The 19,055-nt window shown below is 39.2% G+C and overlaps 1 protein-coding gene across 1 annotated transcript; it reads right to left on the bottom strand.

The window, feature by feature from the left end:
• Window positions 1-2,556: 2,556 nt before the first annotated feature.
• trarg1a (trafficking regulator of GLUT4 (SLC2A4) 1a) lies at window positions 2,557-18,752 on the bottom strand. The gene is made up of 3 exons (XM_072392552.1): window positions 17,767-18,752; window positions 5,030-5,162; window positions 2,557-4,631 (listed from the first exon to the last, which is right to left on the bottom strand). Exons 1-3 carry the CDS (start codon window positions 18,172-18,174, stop codon window positions 4,618-4,620), a joined length of 555 nt encoding a protein of 184 aa, XP_072248653.1. The 5' UTR covers window positions 18,175-18,752; the 3' UTR covers window positions 2,557-4,617.
• Between the last annotated feature and the right edge of the window lie 303 nt (window positions 18,753-19,055).

Here is a 19,055-nt window from a genome sequence, read left to right on the forward strand (position 1 = left end):
TGATTTGTAAAGTGCTGTTCTGAAGCCTTGAGTTAAGCATTTCACCAATGCCATCTTAGTCTTTTTGCTGCCTGAAGTGACTACATCTGGACAAAAGAACGAGTGTGAGTTGGTGATCAGAACAATGTGTAGCTTTGAGGACTAACGTTGAATTTCTTTGCAGCAGGGGTTGGCCTGGCTAATGACGTCATGATCCGAAGGACAATCTACTGACTCGGTATATGATGAGAAGTTCTGAAGCGCTGAGTGATACCTGAGCCACATTGGCCTCACAGTGTTTACAGCCATCGACAGCCTGTAGTTAAAACACGGTCAAACACACAATAAGAAGTCAGTTTCTTTTTACTTTCCATTTATTTATTCATTTTGAATGCTTCAAGTGCAGTTCTGTGGCTGATCAGTCTCCAGCTGCCTGGAGAGCTGTTGAGAGTTTCATAGTCACTCCGTGTAATCACAGTTATGACGGAGTTCTCAAAGTCATTGGGAATAAGCTTCTTGGCTGACTCCTCTTTGAGGAGTGGTGCAATGTCATCAGTCACAGCCCGTTTCTTCGTGCACACCCCTTCAAGGTCTCTGTAGGAGAGGAATGAAAATGTAACGATGCTGGGTGACTGCCTATTGACAGGGTTGGCTATTTTCCTCCACTTCATAATGTTGCACATCCAACAGATTCCTTTGAGCTTTACCATTTGATTTTGATCCACACAAATCGCAGGAATGATGGGGTTAAACTAATTCGATTAAGGTCTTTGTTTGTGGAAGATCTTGAGTTTGAGAGCAAGACAGCTGTGTGAGAAACCTCGATGAGCTTTTTTTTCTCACTCCTTCAGGCTGTCTATAGATTGGAATTCAAATAAAATCAGCTCGCCTCAATGTAACGAAGAGGATAAACTTATTTTTTTGCTCTCATTTTCTTTTGTTGTGACTTAAAGGTTGACATTTTTGTACCTCCATTTTTCATGCTGATTTAACTTTTTTCTTTTTTTAAAGGTCAAACTCATTTTTTTCTTTCTTTTTTTTTTTTTTTTTTTTTACAGCAGGCAGAAAACAACTTCCATCTTTGACAGACTATTAAACTTTTTGCTCGAGGGGAAACCCTGCGCTGAGGTCTAATTTGGGTTCAGATGTTTGTACACAGTGTCGGGAGTCCGCTGAGGTGAAGCTCCTGAATATTTCAGCCACTCAAAGCGAACACCACCCACGCAGAACTAAGCACCACGCTCCCTCTTACTCAGAAGTGTCCTGGTACAGCAGCTCCCGATGCGCACAAAGTGTGTTTGTCTCAAGCAGCTGGAGTAGAAGACGAATCTGGTCTGCTGGTCGTGAATGTGTTTTGACGGTTTTCATCCTATTTTTTTTCATCTTTTGAAATACATAATGACTTATAATTAGTCTATACAAATATTTTTTAAGTCAAAAGGCTATTTTCTTTGTCAAAGTTTAGTGTTTTTAAGAGCTATGTGCTAAAAAAGATAGGGTACTTATGTCTGAATTCATGCCGTGCTTTTCCATGTTATGGTGCGGTTCGTATAGGACTGAGCTTGCTCCTGTGCTGGCTTTAAAACTGAACAACCTGCCATGTATTCATTTTCCTCCCCATCTGCCATCTACGCTCTGGAGCTGCGGCTGCCATGATAAATGATGTTTGCCTTCTCTGCAGCCAAGTTGTGTATCAAGGGCTGCTGCATGTATAGAGTGCAGGTATAATAAAGGCAACGGCTGTGCAATATGGCACAATCCAATATAACTGCAGCCATAACATAAAGCTGAATCAATCTCACAGCATCCCTCTCAATAAAAACTAAACATTCCACACTCACAGATGCAGGGAGGGTTTCATTCCATAATGTGTTGATGTGTGGCTCCAACCCTTTTCATATCCATTTGTTTGAGAGGGAGGTGGAAAAGGGTGCTTACTTGATTGGTTTAGACGTTTTCTACATGTTGTCAGGGACACTTCATACCATTTCACAGAATTATTATGTGTGTTCATTATTGTGCTACTTTTGTCTAGATTAACTATCTGATATGGGATGAAATGTCCTGATGTGCAGAAGCTCCAATTCATTCTCCTATAAGGATGCAATAACTCTGGGAATGTTCAGCCTTTTCTCAAGCATCATCGTCCCCTAATAATTTTCGTTTGTTCACTACTTGGCTATAGTTCCAGCTCTTCCTCTTGACTCTATCACTTGGTCCTGCCTCTCCTTTTTTCATTCTTGTGGTTAGGTGTCGCTTTTCTTTTGGAGATCAAAGAGGAGTGGCCATTCAAATGGCTCCTAAAGCCAAATCCTTAAAAGGATTAGCCGAGGGTGAAAATTGGGATTGGGCCTTGGGTTTAGGTCCAGCTCACAGTAAACATATCTGCTAAACGTCTGAATGTTTTTCATTATTACTGTGGGGATGTTAGAATCAATGTGATTGAACATGCATACTTAGTAAATGGCACAACTGTGCACTCTTCTTATTAAGTTTTCTAAACTCACTACAGCCTGCTTCGGGTCATCAACACACACAACTCCTCAAACCCTGGTGGTTACCATCAAGAGACAAAACTTGGACCATGCATGGTAACGTTTATTCCTGACATGCAAAATGTACACCACAGAGATGAGAACCGCCACATACAGTATACTGGAAAAGAAACAGCAGTACATACAGATGAGAGGACATTTTCAACTGTTTTACTGATGGAGCAGTGCTTAGGCTGAACAGCTGTGCTCCTGACCATCAGTTTCAAAGACGGTAAAATTTGGATGCAAGTGGAAACTACAGCAGTTCCCCACAGTCAATAAATATGGGAGATCTTTGGATTTTGCTGCTTGCAGGTATTTGAAAGTGATCTCTCCGTACAGCTATGATATATTGGAGTGGTTTTAAATAAAAGCACATTTTGCAAAATGACTGTGCTAAATAGGGGTTACCAGGCAAGGGTTGCACAACCTTACACTTTACATGGTGTTCAGTTTAGGACCTCATCGTATAGCTGGTGTTTCAGTTGTATGAGCCCTTGAACAACCTTTGGAACTCAACAAATGACATCCATTTTTGTCGAGATGTCTGTGGATTTCAATTTGCACAGGATTAAAAAAGTTTAAAAAAATCATTAACAACAAAGTAAAAGCAAAGCATTAGAATGATGCAAGATGTTTTTAGTTTTTTTTTAGCTGTGCTTGGAGCTTAAGCCTGTCATATGTTAATACAACAGTCCTTTGTATCTGCAGGTGGAAGCTAGTACATTGAGTTCACCCTTAAAGTGATGGATACAATTTGTCGTGCTTGGATTTGAAAGGGAACTTCTTTAAATGCTATCTTTAAACTCACTGACCCACTCATTTACAAAAACAAGCGCGTGTCAGCCTGTTTGGCTCATAGCATGCGTGCATATTGCATATATATTTTCCATATAAATATATTTCGTGTCAACACAAGGAGAAAAAACATTCAGTGAAACAACAGTCAATGTATAGCAGTGTAAGAATGTTAATAGAAAATGACGAGCAATGGTGTATAAAGGTTGTAAATGTAAAATGTAAAAAGGAATGTAAAGGTACCAGATGAAGGAGCAGAGACAAAACTGGTGGGCAGCAGTCACTAAGTCTGGGTGTGTGGTGAAACTGATGGCGCAAGATTTGGCATGCCTTTCAGTCTCTGCCGGAGCAAAGCAAGGTGAAGGGATTCTGGACAGGTGGAGGGTGTTAGAGGGTTAGATCACGGTCCTCGTGTGTCTTAGAGTGGTTCAAACTTTCCACAGATCAGCTAGCAAACCTGCTAGCCCCTTAAGATAAGTAACAAGTGATAACAGTCCAAAAGAAGGCAAAATATTGATCATGTACATTCAGGCATGCAGTTGGTCGAATTAGTTTAGTTTGAAAACAAAATCATACTCGGTAAAAATAAAACAAATTGTCTTCCTTGCCCCCGCTCTCAAACCCTTGAATTTGCACTGAAGTGCAGACATAGCAGCCATTGTGACATTCTTAACAAACCCAGCACCACGTGGCATACAAACATCTAAAAAAATGTACATATACATTGTATGTTTATATATTCATATATCCATATTTCAAATATACTTGAAGCTGAATATGCTTTAAATGCAAGAGGTTCAGTCAGGAGTATATGAGGGTTAAATGCAGCTGTTCCAAGTTTGAAGACAAATCCAGAATTTTTTATTTTTATTATTATCTTTTTTTTAATGAGCTCCATCCCAGACATAAAAAAGTCCATCACTCACTCTCCACGTACGTTAATCCTCCTCTTCATTTTAAGAAGTCCGTGTTCCTAAATTAATCCTAGGATTAATTTTTGGAGCCCCTCCTGTCCACACACACAAATCTCTACTCACTTTTTCCTCTGATTGAACCTGAACAATTTACATCAGGATATTTTGTCAAGCAAATGTTACTGGCTTCTAATGCATGCATCTCAGAATATTTTTTTCCCCCATTTGTTTACTTGCTGAACAACCATCTCTCATGACTTGTTTTTTGCTTCTGGAATTAGTCATGATGTAACTACATTAAGGAATAATCTGATTTTTGAATTTTTCTTGAAGTAGGTTTGTTTTTCTTCTCCCCGTGTTGCATCTGTGGTTTGGCTCTTCAGTCCTCTAGGTCAGTGCTTTACAGCTAAAAAAAAATGGAAGAGAGAGAACAGTGTCAGGAACTCCTCACAATCATTATTAGGACATGTGTAGCTGACGTGTTGAAGGTTTGCCCACTACAGTTGCTGGAGTCACAAATCAATACACACACACGCAGGTCGGAAATGTGCTGCGTATGGATAAAGAAAGCACATCACACGTGGTGTCACGTATCACATATCATATATCACCATGTAATGGTAATGCTGTAGGCCTCCTAGGCTGATGAACATTTGCTGTTTAAGCACTGTGAGTGGCTGGTGCACACATATCAAATATAATTTCTCAAACAAATTTAGCTCATTTTACAAACAATGCAATGAGGACCATCATGAAAGCACTATTTTATCTTATAATTTGTGCTGCATGCCATTCCTTTCGCACCTGAGATCTGAACTGAGATGAAGACTATGATGATGACCACTCCCAGGACGAATGACACGATACTCAGCAGACGAGCCAGTCGACCCAGCCTTCTGGCCCCATCAATATCCCCGGCCTGGAGACTGTTTCTGGACTGGGGACACAGAAAAGAGCATAACAACCACAGTGTCCCAAATAGTGCAGAGACTTTAGGAAGATCTGAAGGAAACAAAAATCTGAGCAATTTTATATCAGTTTAATTTATCCAACCACGATAAGAACTATTATTAAAATTCATATTCCTGACTGATTAATAATGATTATCGTCAAAGATGCTTCAGAGAATTAAACGTTTTTTTTTTTCTAAAAGACTGAAATGCACAACAGGCACTACAAACCAATGTCAATTCTATTCATAACACAATGTGAAAACTTCTAAACTGGAGGTAAAAAACACCTTTATTACATTAAAACTGTTATTGTTGTCTTGCTGAATTTGAATGCCAATGAGAGATAGTCGTTCTTTAATACCATCCCAAATGTTTCTTTGGTCTGAGCAGTTTTTATCTGACTGCAGCTGTTCCACAGATTAGGAGCAGATCTGCTGAGAAGGCATGATCATCTCAATTTTTGTGTATAGATCTTGGAACATCTAAGAACATCTACTTGGTTAACCTCAGTGTTTCAGATGGAGTATGACAACATAAATGTTTCTATCGTTGTGCTGGGTCCAAACCATTAAGAGGTTTAAAAGCAAGCATTAAATCTTAAAATCAATCATTTAATAAGCAGGTACCCAAAGAAATGAGACCAACACTGGTATAATACGATCACACTTTAATGGGCATGTTTGAGTGTCATCTACAAAGCAATAGAGAAGAATGTTACGTTTACTGAAAAACTGACCCCAAAGTTATGAATTATGAGAACAGGACAGGGACCAGAAATGTGCTATAGGAACCACTAGTGTGTCACTCACCATGCTCATTGAGTCCAGTGATCCAAGGCTGAAGAGCTCTGGCTCATTAGTTTGACTCTGTAGATAGCCACGATATTCACATTTCCCATTCAAGAGGTACCTCGTTTAAATATGAAGCATCCGGAAACTAAGGAAATGTTTACATTTCCAAAATAGGCTGTGAAAATGTTGGAGAAAAGTGATAAGCTAAACTTAATGTCAGAAACTATAATGTCACTATTAGCCAACCTTCCAGGGAGCAACATAAAAGTTCAGAGAATGTTTCTTTTGAACTACAGCAGCATCCGTGTCACATGTTAAAGTACTTATCAGGTGCTTTTCCTGGGTAGAGAAAGAGACTTGTGAGAAAGAGAAAATAACACAGACCATACAGTAATGTTGAACTGTCTACTGTTTCTACACTGCTGTAAGGTAAAACGGCAACGATAATTTATTCCCTGCTGTCATTGGTGAAACTGTCTGTTTCAGACCAGCAGATTGGGATTGATTGAAAATTGTAACTCGCAGAGCCAATTGGATGGAGTAGCTGAGAGCGTAGCAGTGTGAAAGGGTTGTATATTATTTTTATGCCGCATACGTATTGCTTTATGCATGCCGCAGAGTCAGAGACAGGATGATTAATGTGTCTATGTGTAAGACGTGATGAATGGGAATCCCTCGATCTGAGCACGATGGTTTCATGAGGGAGCTCTTATCTTTCTTCAGATCATCTTTTATGTTGTTTTAAACTTGGTCTTTAATTTAATCTGTTTTCAATTTGGAAAACAGTTGCCAGGTGCTCTTCCCATTCACAATACTGCACAACAATCAGTACAAATAAAACAGGAGCACATCATGAATACAATCGCTGTATTCATGATCATGAATATAGTGCCGCACACTCACCAAAAACAAGCTGCGATTAAACTAATTTTCGTTTTAAAACAAAGAATTCTTTATAACATATATTCGACAAGCTTATTACTTAATGTTTGAACAGATTTAGCTCGAGAATTATCAACTTAATTCCAAGATGCCTGATGCCCCCTCCAAAAAAATTGGCTGAGTCATGGTTTAAAAATTGCTCTTTGGGTTTATGGAAATGAAGAACGTGGGTTTAAAAAAGACGTTGAAGTTCAAGCTCTCAGAGTACATCCAGCCAATGGAAAGTCAATGTTTGAAAGTAACTCATTGACAAAAAAAAAGTAAGAATTCATCTTACAACTAGACTATACAGCCTCTGGAAACATCCTGAGAGTCCCATTCCTTGTCTCCTGCCAATCACTGAAAAGTTAAAGCTGAATCTATCAAAGTGTGAGCTGATTATCAAATGTCCACCAGCTGTCAACTGAAACTGACAGCTGAGGTTTCCACGGTGATGTCAAGAGCAACATACTATCCACTTGGACTGAAAGCTTAATAAAACATTTCAATGACGCCGTTGACTGCTTAGAGGAAACCTGTAAAGCAGAATGACACATGATGGGATCTTCGGTGTTTTCTAGCACAAAAAGTGAAGGTCTGAAAGTGAAGACTGGCTTTGACTTGTCAACTCTTAATAGTTATGTATTTCAAACGTCCATTTTCAATTCCACTTCAACTCTTTGACAGATACAGATGCTCTCACATTGTCTTAAGGCACTCTTTGATTTCATGCAGACTTCATACTTGAAGTTCCTCCACAATACTTCACAGCTGTAATAAAAAGTTGCCTTTAGTCTCTGTCTTACTGTAACAACAAGATTCTTCTCCTTTTTTTTGTATGCTTTGACGCAGATACAATTTGTGCAATCTCTTTTTCACTGTAGGAGAGTGAACTTTGACAGCAAAATTGGCAGGAGTCACAGCAGATCCAGGGGTCATATCTTAGGGGTGTTGGAAACTTCCTATGAAGCCTGTTCGAGTCTGTTTGCTGTTTTGCCTGCACATGAAAAAGCATAAGCCTTTAATTTAAAAGGCTGATGGAAACCTTAGGAGCTGTCCATGGTGCTGAAACCAAAGACTACAGTCGGTGCAGTACAGCAGGAAACCGACTTCTTCCTCCTCTTCATCTATATTGAATTATGCAGCTATATCTCTGTAAATTACTTTCCTAAATTCAGATGCTTAAATTCAGTGCATAAAAACTGTAATATCAAAATGTAATCACAAATTGGCTACATGTTAAAACAAGTAATTTAATGTGCCGGTTTTACTCACTTTAACCAATATAAGAGCACATCAAAAAGACACAGTGTACAACAAACCAAAATAAAGGGTGTCTGTCACATTGCTTCACATACTCTCCACCCTGAGATAAATGAGCTGGGATTGCCTCGGTATCAGACAAGATTTCACTGCAGAGAAAAAGAGAGAAAAAGAAAGAGCCCTCCCACCACCTTCCTTTATCACCTTCTGGTTACTTCATTCTTTTGCTCCCATGAGCCTATCTGTCTCCGGGCTGTCTCTGGCAGTCAGATCTCACAGTGCTCATAGTGCATGTTGGGTGTTCCACTGACCCTGGTGCTGCTGCAGGTAGGGCACTACTGCCACGTCACCCATAAATATACTAAAATGCATTATTTTACACAAGTTATTTGTGTGTGAAACAGATCATTTATCATTTCATTCTTTCCAACGCTCTTTTTCCAGATTGTTTAACACACAGCGTGTGCTTTTATCAAACAAACATATGCAAAGATTATTCTATTCATGAGTTGAAGAGTGCCAATTCCATTGATTATTGTGGCAAATCGTTTTCTTTTCTAGGTTTGGAAGAAATCTGGCAAAAAACAATCACTTTAGGGTAGAAAAAAAGCTGATGTGATATAATTTCAATATGACGTTCAGTCAAAAGCTATTGCACATTTCAGCCTGAGCTCATAACTATGACACTCGAGTGAGAAATGTTTTCTTCCCTCTCACTCAAGCGCCCAGATACACTCTAAAGTACAAGACTGCAACATGAAGCTATGGCACAATATCCCACTGGAGCATGTATTGATCTGGACTCACATCTCAGAGTAGAGCAGAATCAGCACCTTGAATCAATGCAAGTCTCTTTCAGAAAACAGTGCCTATTTAGCATGCTTAGAGGACAAACCTTAATGAAAAAAGGGGAGAATTACTAAGATGCAAATATTTTCCATTAATAACAAAAAGCAGAGAAAGAAACTAGGAAAGGCTTCTATGTCAACAATAATATCGAATAAAACCAATTATTATCAATCTAAATTACTTTGGGAGCGCATGTATGTGTGTGCATGTGGGTTAGTGAGGAGCTCCCTTTGCTTGACTGATTAATGTCCTTATTGATTCGACTAAGCTCATGCCTTGTCACATTTGTTTTCAGGATTGGATATTCTACCCCCAAAATGTCTTGAATATTTACCATGTGTAGCCATCCGCCACATATTCTTACACGCGACTCATGCTCTCTCATGTGTTCTGCAGAGGAAGGTGGAGGCTGGTAAGGCGGTAAGTGCTCCTTTTCTTGCTTGTGTCATTAATAATGGAGAACCAGCAGCAGTCTGGTGGAAAGGCACAGCGTATACCAACAGGCCAGTTTGACCAAATTAAAAAGGTTAAATTGCATCCACACCCATTATTTTATACAAAATATTAATTTTCTCCTTGTTTATCCGCATGCCTTTACCTTAATTTAACTTACAAGAGTCAATTTTCCCACTTTAACCTAAAAACCCTAATCTAAGAAAGCTTTTCAAGATCAAATGATTCTATGTTTGTAGTCATTATCAATCTTCAAAAGAGAGAGCACAAAGCTGTTGCTAGGTCTCTTAGTCCCTTTGTTCAAATCAGTTTGTTCAAATGAAGATGTCTTGTGGAAGCGAGCAGGGCTTTCAGGTTCAATCTTTTCTATACCAGACTCTTCATTAAAATTTCAAACCACTCAATGCGACCCAATGATCAAATGTGTCACTATCAAGATGACTGTTCTGAGTGATTAAATGTGTTCTAGCTGCTGCTGTATGTCATAAATTTTGGACTGCATTTATATCTCAGCCTCCGAACTGAAAACAGAGTCCAAAGAAGCCACCCATGTGCTCACGACACAAAGACACAAGACTGCAATGGTATATGCTCAATTCCATTAGTGCAAATAGTCCAGGGTCAAGTTTCACACTTTAGTCCATCACACAGGATGCTATTATCAAAATTAGCAGAGCAGAGCAGTGCAACCATAGAGCAGCACTAGTGCAAGTGATGTTTGTCAGAACAAGATGAGATTATCATACAGTTCACCTGCTGGCTGCCATGTGAAAGCACATTTTAACTTAATAAGTGCCATAGGGAGTTGGTAGAGGAAAATGCCAAACAGGAGAGGTTTTGCGCTGATTGGATTATTTCAAACAGATAAGAGGAGTTACAGCAGTAATTAGTATGTATTGGTCCTTCCAACCGCATGATGCAAAAATTAAAATCCCTGTGAAAAAAAAGAGAGACTGTTTAAATCTGAGTGAATCACTGGTGAAATATTCATGAGTTATGCTGTGTATGCTAGCTTGCTAACGTCATTTAATTAGTGAACACAAAAGCACAGCTGGGGCTGGATGTACCTTCATCTCTTCTGCAGTGTTTATGCACAGGCTGTTTCTGCTGCTGTTGTTAAAATGTTTAATGCAGTTTCACCTTCAGATTCATAGACCGTACAGATGGGTACATTAGATCGTTAGTAGTTTGTCTGGTGATACAGCAGTAAAAAGATAGCAGCCTATCACTACTCTTACAGGACTTTCAGGGACTTTCTATTGAGAAGTTTCAATATGCTGGAAGTATGATGTGTTCATATAGAATTTTTTGTTGGGGGAAAATACACATTTAGCTGTGGCTCAGTTAAAATTCCTTTCAGCCCTTACTTGCACAATTAGAAGATCTTTGACTTTACCGTCAAAATAGCCCTCGATTAGCTTTCCATACGCTCACTTATATTCACTGTGAAATTAACATATTATTGCTTTTACTGACTTCAAGATAATAATAACAACTAATTTGGTTTCTTTTAAAATGTTGCACTCAAATAGTTTTAGAAAAAGATTTAGGCCAGAAGTCCAGGAAGACTTGTAGAATGTTGAACATTATCTTTTAATGCTTGTGGCCTTCTTTAGGGTTATCATACATTTAAAAAGTAAAAAAAGTATGAAACAGAAAAAACACAACCGTGAGGAATAAATGTGGTAGGATGGGTACATGGATAGATGTCTTCAAATCTATTAATCTCCCAGGTTTGAATGAAAAGTTCCAACCATTAAATCAATGTCAATTCAAAGTAAGAGAAGAAAAAAATAAAGGACAATGTAATACATCTTAAAAACTGGATAAGAAAGATGAAAATAAAATAAATACATAAAAATAATAATCTCTGGAGTGTTGGGTTTTCTGTCTTTAAAGCAGAATATGTACAGTATCAAATGATTACTTTATCAGTTTTTGACTGCTAATAAGAAGCAATTTACCTGCACATACTCTCATATGCACACACCAAGAGTCACTCCTCCAGTGCAGCATTGCGTCTCCATATTTTACAAGCAAATCTGCAGAGCGTGCAATAATGCTCCTGCAGTTTGGGCATTCCCATTACTAGGATAGGCTAGTCTGGTCTGTGAAAACCTATTACCCCATGCCTCTCCACTTCCCATAATTGACTGCATATCTTTCATGTTTTCCAGCCACAAGCCTTCCCCTCCCAGAGCATCTGTCAGCGATCTGTGGCGGCAGCCAGCTTTAAGTTAGCTTTTAGGAAGCAATGCTGTTGGAAGTGCTGCTAAATGATGATGGATTTGACCTTTTCCTCTTGCTAGCAATGCACCATCCACACATACAGGCAAATGCCTCTTTTACACACTTAAAAAAAGCCACAACAGATTATACTTAAACTTGAATGGCTTTATCATTACACTGTGGAAACTATGCTGTTCTTTGATGGTTGGACTATCACCGCTAGCTTTAGACTCTTTGTTCGCTGTCTTTCTGAAATGGCTAGAAAAAAGCTGGACTTCTAATGTCTGATTTATGTTGTGTGAATCTAAATTTCATGGCATACAGACTATGTCAGGACCACCATCGAATGACATAATGACAGAAGAAACTGTCCAGCTCTGCTTGCAATTAGGGATATATCGCTTATACAGAGTTTGTTATATTTAAATCTAATGAAGCATTTATTTTAGAATACATAAGGGGACAGTTGGATATTTTAAGTTACATGAAGCCGATATGCTGAACACAGTGGCTCACTATTTCTTATCTCACATCTAATTATCTTCTGATTAATGTAACTATAATATTTTCGTTTAATTTACCTCTGTTTAGGTTTTTTATAGAACTGTTGGGTCTATTGCATCTAAATGTTCCACTGTGCTCATCAGGTAATTTCAAGGTGTAATTAGGGTTCATTTAATTTAATTTAACCCCCAAAAACATACCTGGAAGAGAGGTTGGGCTTTTGAGACTACCACAAATCTTTGGGACAGAGCTTGGCGTATCGAACATTTCTGATTGGTCAAGTTCTCAAAGTGTTTATTCCCACCTTTTGTCTGTTAGTGGTTGTAAACACAACATTCAAACTCAGCCCCTGTTCATGGGCAGCTCATGCTGCTTCGATCAGCTGCTCATTTCAATAAATTTAATTTGGTCAATCTACCCCAAAAAACTCAATACTAAGATTAGTAGTTTCATGATATGCTCAAAGACAAATTGCTTTCAATAACGGAAAAATACATCTGTAAATAAAAGTCAGGACTTCTATTTCTGAACTTGTGAAGTTAATGTCAGACATTTTACAGAAAGTAAGAAAAGCTTTTTTTTTTTAGCAAAACATAAAAATAAAAATCAATAAAGTGTTTCAGAGTAAAAGTTGAGAGGTTAACCTAAAAGAAATGCTGCAGAAGAACCTGAAGTTATCGGTTCGTGGGAAGACATCACAGAATGTAAGTCATTCTGCAAGTTGGAATGAACTGATGAACAGTTACCTAAAATGTTTATTGGCAGTTACTGCTGCAAGAGTCTCACTTCAAGTACGGAAAGCACAGGTGTGACATTTTAGAGCCCATTCATCCTTTCCAGCACCACTGTTGACTTAAAGTTGATTATCCTTATGTTTATTTTATGTTCACAGTTTATGTTCCCCCTGGCGAACGATAACAATAGCCAGCGCGGTTTGATGTCATTTCAGCCGATTATCCACCTTCATCTGTTGAAAAACAGCAAGAGCTACAGAGATGAGTGTGTGACACGGTCCTTCTCTAAGGGAATCTCCAAGACCCATCAAAACCCAAGAATATGCATCTATTTGAAATCCTACAAAAAACATCAGAAACTGCTTAGAAGTGAAAAAGAGAAGTTGAAAATGTGCGGCCATGTTTGAGTATATAGCATACTGAGCATGTTGTACTTCTTGTAAGAGTTCTTCAAAGGTTATTCTTGAGGGTGTTGCGATGCCACATTCTGCTACAGTTTAGGAAGAAAAATGCAGTGTGTCCACTTTTAGAATATAAAGATAATGGTTAATACATAGATTTTGTTTGATATAAGTTCATAAAGAATACCTAAGGTTAGAATTAACAGCAAGTTTTAAGTCAATATGCTGTACATAGTGTGGTAAATATGACAAAGACGTACAGCAGTGGAAGAACTGAATTGAACCTGAATCCTGGCCATTGGAAGCAGAAGAAAACCAACCAACAATGCAGCAACAGCTGACTCCCTCCATCTCTGAAACTTTCAGTTTCTGCTTCTGCCACAATTTCCTGGAGTCTGGATGCTTTCCTCTAACCTCCCATCATTAAGACCATTACAACGTTATCTCTATTCAGCTCTCCACAAGTATCTATTTCACTTGGCCACGAGAGTATTAGCACTTAGTGGTGGTCTTGCACTCTAAAGCTGTATCATTTGGGATCAACCACATTACTTTTTATTCATTTGTTCACAGTCAATGTTCTGTTTTCCTCTTCTGACTCGCTTGCACTTATCTGACATCACCCTAGTATCTGATTCAGTTATTTCTAATCAAGTCATAGGAACTACTTTATGGCCATTTGCTGCCTCTCTCACACCCATCTGCCCTTGTAGAGAATGATGTTTTGATCTTCTTTGGGAGGCCGGTATCCCCTTTCCATACCCCCAGGAAAGATAGAGGATGCTGATCGCTGCCACAGAGCTGGCTAACTGCTGCAATCTGCCCTCTGCAGAGAAACTAAATTGACTTCTCTCGCCTTCTATTGAGTTTGTGGCCAGCTCCAGTTTCCTCCTCCTTCACTTTTCTTTCTTCTGCCCTCTGTCAAAGCCTCTCCCTCTCAATGCTATTAGCAAGCAGCTGACTTGAATGTCAGCGAGAGCGTGATGGTAGCTCTGGGAGGTGCAGGCTGTCTTGTAGATGCTGCCTCATATTTGCTTTGGTTCATAATGCCTAAAGGAGTCATATTACAGAACTAATTGGTTTTCTTCATTGCTTCTGCAATGTTTCTCTGTAGATCTGAATTTGGCTTCTGACAGTGTGAGGTGTAAAAGATAAGGCAGCCGTCAGCCAAAAACTTCTTCAAATCCTGACATAACAATATTACAACTGCTGCCACTGAAAGGCTCTAGTTAGAATAGTATCAGATGAAATCTGTAACTTCTATAAGTTCACAGTTGAGTTTTTTCATTTGGGACTTAAGCAAAGAGTAAAGCAACTGGATTCTTTGCTGCTATTCCACAAAACTTCATATATTCTGATAAAACTACAAACACGTGAACTATCGAGAACAATTTGCATCGAGTCTGTGTTTTTTTGAACAGATATGCTCCAACACCATATACTCACTGGAAATGGAAATAATTGCCGGAAAACAAAAGAAAAGAGGGGAATTGAGACAAAACATACCATTTCAATACTTTATTAGACAATGTGCCTGGATTTTATTCACTAGAGGAATCAATCAGCTGAACTCTGCATTTATGAGGATTGAAGATGGGAGCTATTACAAATGATGTTGTTCAGGATTCAGTAAATAGTCCTGCTGTATCGTGTTATGTTAATGAATCTGTAACAATACCTGAGATTTATTTCAAAAGGTGTGTGCACCAATCAGACAAATACAGGGCAGGTCTGAATTATTGGTACCTCTGGATTATTAGTCATCAATGTGGAGTATTTTAAGCAAATAAACCACTTTAATGACCTTATGTAACCGATAGACAATGCTTTTATTGCATGAAAAAGAGTTTTCAATGACATCCTCCCCCTGTTTAAGGTACCTCCAAGAAAACAACCCCACTTTCTTAGATAACCAAAGTTCTACGGACAGAGGAAACCAGAGTTGCAAATATCTTTGGATATGCAGCGCATACGTTTGTCTATAGAAGCCTATATGTAAAAGACTATCTTACCTTTAGTAAAACATGGTAGAGGTTTTGTCATGCTGTGCTTTGCTGTCTCCGATACTGAAAGAATGGCAGGAACAGAGAGGCTAAAAAAGACTGGTAGACACGTGCAGGTATCTTTTAATGTTAAGAGACGCTTGTTACCACAGGTTCTGAAAATACTGTATCGAAGATAAGATACTAAATATCGGTCAGGGTTTTGAGTGTTGTGTGGAGGTAGATTTTGTTAGTAATATTCATGTAACTGTATGAAAGCTCTTTATAACCTTGATCATTCTATTTACAGAATTTTAATAGACTGGTGTTTTTAGTATATTTTTGAAGATATTCAAAATTCGGTGTGTTTCCAGTTTAGAGGAAATAACAATCCTAAGCAAGTCTGTATAGTGCAGTACTAAATTTTATCAATAAACAGGGTAAAGGCTGCTTCTGCATCATTGAAATACACACTGCTCCTTTTGGTTTCTCAGCTATTACTAACTAGCAAAGCTTTCCACATCTGAATCAAACTGTAGTTTAAAGCTCTGATAGCTTGATGAAGAAGAAAGTAATGACATACTGAAAGTAATGTGTTGACTGGCTGAAACAGTGAAACCATCTTCAGGTTTAGAATGAACTTTTATCAGTTTCAGTGATTTTTTTGTTTGTTTGAAAAACTCACACAAGCCTACGCAAAGAGAAAATGTGAAACTAAAGTGAACACGGTGAGATCTTTAAACTGTGATGCTGAACATTTGTTATCAACTACATATAAAAGCATGAAGCAAATGCAGCTGATCTGTATGAATCAGAGGCTCAGAAGACATCCCTTCGGGCATCTTTTAACAAGCTTGTACAGTAACAAAGAACATGGATTAGGGGCTCTGCCTTGATTTACAGTGTGATTTGACAGCATGTGGTTTCTTTGTGGTGCTCTCACCTGAACACAGCCTATTCAAAACACAGGCTGATACACTGATTATCCTTGACAGTGAAACAGCGGATTAAGTTACAAGCAGAGACACGTTAATCTAAACATATTCTGACACATTAAGACATCGTTCTTCCTAATGCAAGCATTACTGGCGCGTTACATAAGCTCACCTGAAGAGAAAACATTTTAAGTAGACAACTTGATAAAACTATTACAAAACCCCCCCAAAACATTTCTCTGTTGAGAAAAAGGATGAACTATTACAGATATTTTGGGTGATATATATATGTTAACCTTTTTTTTTGTCCCCTGTGCAGCGGGACTTTAACCCATTCATTTGGACGGAAAAGCTTTAATTGTTGGTTTTTCGATGTGTTGTAAAACTCGTTTTCACAACATTTCTATTGGTTTTAGCCATACCAAAAATATTAACCTCATTCTTCTTTAACCATTCTTTGGGAGAACTGATTGTGCGCTTGTTGCACTGCTGCACAAACCACTTTCCCTTAGGATTCATTGACAGACAGATGCTCTGAGTTATCCCTTAGAGTTAGAGTGCAATTCAGAATTCACTGTCCAGGAATCGTGGCAGGCTGCCAGACTTAGGAGATGCAGTCCCGAATAATGATATAATCACCACCGTGTTGCTCAGATGGAATGAGGTTCTTACACTAGGAAGCAGTGCTTTCTTTTCCCCTAAACATAATGCTTTTCATACTTTTGTTTTTTCCAAAGAGAAAGCTGCAGACAGGCAGTTTCTAATTTTCATACTTGCTCACTGAAACTATGAGCTCCAAGCTCTCAGAGTCTTCATTAATAACCCCACCATCTTTGCTCTGCACCTCTCAGCACTGCAGAGGGCGACTCCAGCCAAGTGCCCCATTGAGCAACGTGAACTTGATTAGATGTGGATCACATATTGAATGTATATGAACTATAACTAAGGTTTTCTGTCCCTATGGAGCACTTTAACTAATAGAGTTCAGCTACTCAATAATGCCAGCATGCCAAGCGTCTGAGGCTGGCTGGGGTGGCTTCAGTGTCTTAGCTGGGTCTTGTATCAGCATTTCCAGCATCCTGTAACTTTCAGTGAGAGGATTAATCAACTGTCAGCGACTCTAAAGCAGAACACCAAGCAACCGAGAGACAGCAGCTAACCTGAGATCATGTAAATCCCCAGCAAAGAGAAAGCTAATGAGACCCAAATGTGTTTTTGGGTGTGGCAGCCTCTTATTTGGGGATTTGTGCCTGTTTATTTATTTTTATTTTGAACTATTGGTCAGGCAAGCCATTTTAAGATGATGAGCCATGAGCTCTGCTAAATTGTGATGATTAACCTGTCAGTACTTTGGCAAATTACAAATTACAAAGGAAGTACCCCTACTTGATCAGTCGAAAAATACCACCGTCATGTTTAGATGAGATTTATGAAAACGCCTACTCAGATGTTGCTGTTCCAAGAACAGTCCAACAGAGCTACAGCTTTTCAGTAGTTTTGTTTCAGGATAGTGCAGCAGTACTTACCATGATGGAGTACACCAGTGCGACAATGCTGACGGGCCAAACGGGGCAGAAGCAGGAGAAGATTACCAGGATGAGGTAATCCTTGGGCTTCGGGGTCTCTTGGACGGTGGCGTTCCCGGTGGAGGAGCGGCTCAGACTGGCCCTGGAGGGGGAGAGGGGGGCGGCGGCGGACAGCTGCCCGGCGGAGCCCGACCTCAAAGCTACGCTGTGACCGTTCTGGTCCGCCTCCAGGCCCTTGTCGCTGCCAACGTTGACAGTGAAGGAGGTGGACATTTTCATACCGTTTCCTCCAGGCTCGGTGGTCACCGCCAGGAGTTTCTCCGTCTCCTGGAAGTCCGCAGGTTGGGCGCTTCCTCGGCCTTCACCCAAGTTGGACTTCTGGAAGTCGGTGTCCGTGTTGATGGCCATGTTGAACTCTCAGTTAAATGGTGGATTATCAGAGAATCAGTATTTGAGAACAGGTTTAAAACTAATTACAAGACAGACAGCATCCCATAATACAGCTGAATGCAAGTTTTTACAACTAATCTCTCACGCTGGAATCGAGTTTGATTGAACAGACCAACAAATTGCGTGAGCGTCTCCACAAAAATATGAGAAGTCGTGTGAGAAGTGGTGTGTTTTGCAAGCTTGGGTATGATGGATGAAACAAAATAAACGAACAAAATCAGATGAAAGCACCGTTCCTCTCCCAGTTATCGTTCATCCTCCTGAATCACTTTCCTTTTCCTTTTTTCACATCCGCCGCTTGAGTCATTTCCAAAAGGGCTCAGATCATGAAAAAAAACACTACCCCTCCCTTCTGATATATCCAGATATTCCGCTTTAATCCAGTCCAACCACTGCCCTTTAAGTGTGTCTATTCATTGAAACGTGGCTTAAAAGTTTTACTGTCCTTTTAAAAACAAAGAGGAATGAAGGAGATGCGTCTCTCTCAAAGCAGAGACCCCAATGAGCCACTTTCCCCCCTTCTTCTGTCTCCACGCCGCAGAGCCACAGACACCCTTCTCAACTTGGGACCACTGTCAAGTTCCTAAATTCATAGAGAACATTTCCGGTGAACAAAGACAAAATAAAAGCTGCATTTTACACTGAGCGTTTGGAAAATCCAGCTAAAGTAAGACAAAAAAAAAAATCAGCATGGCGTTCACCTCAAAACATACAAAATATAGCTGTTATGAAAAAGTTGCTATATATTGCATATAGGTTTAAAACTCTATTCAAATGAATATTTTTGTTTATCTTTATGAATCACGCGTACTTTGTTCTCACTCTCCTTTGCAAAGCTA

Source organism: Leuresthes tenuis, unplaced genomic scaffold, assembly GCF_036924035.1.
Source record: "Leuresthes tenuis unplaced genomic scaffold, fLeuTen1.0.hap1 SCAF_9, whole genome shotgun sequence".
NCBI lineage: Eukaryota > Metazoa > Chordata > Actinopteri > Atheriniformes > Atherinopsidae > Leuresthes > Leuresthes tenuis.

Excerpts from the sequence above, each read along its gene's own strand:
- trarg1a (XM_072392552.1), bottom strand. The coding sequence starts at position 18,174 with ATGGCCATCAACACGGACACCGACTTCCAGAAGTCCAACTTGGGTGAA. Across the intron at positions 5,163-17,766 it reads CACTGGTGTACTCCATCATG|TCCAGAAACAGTCTCCAGGC; the intron begins GTAAGTACTGCT and ends CTGTGTCCCCAG.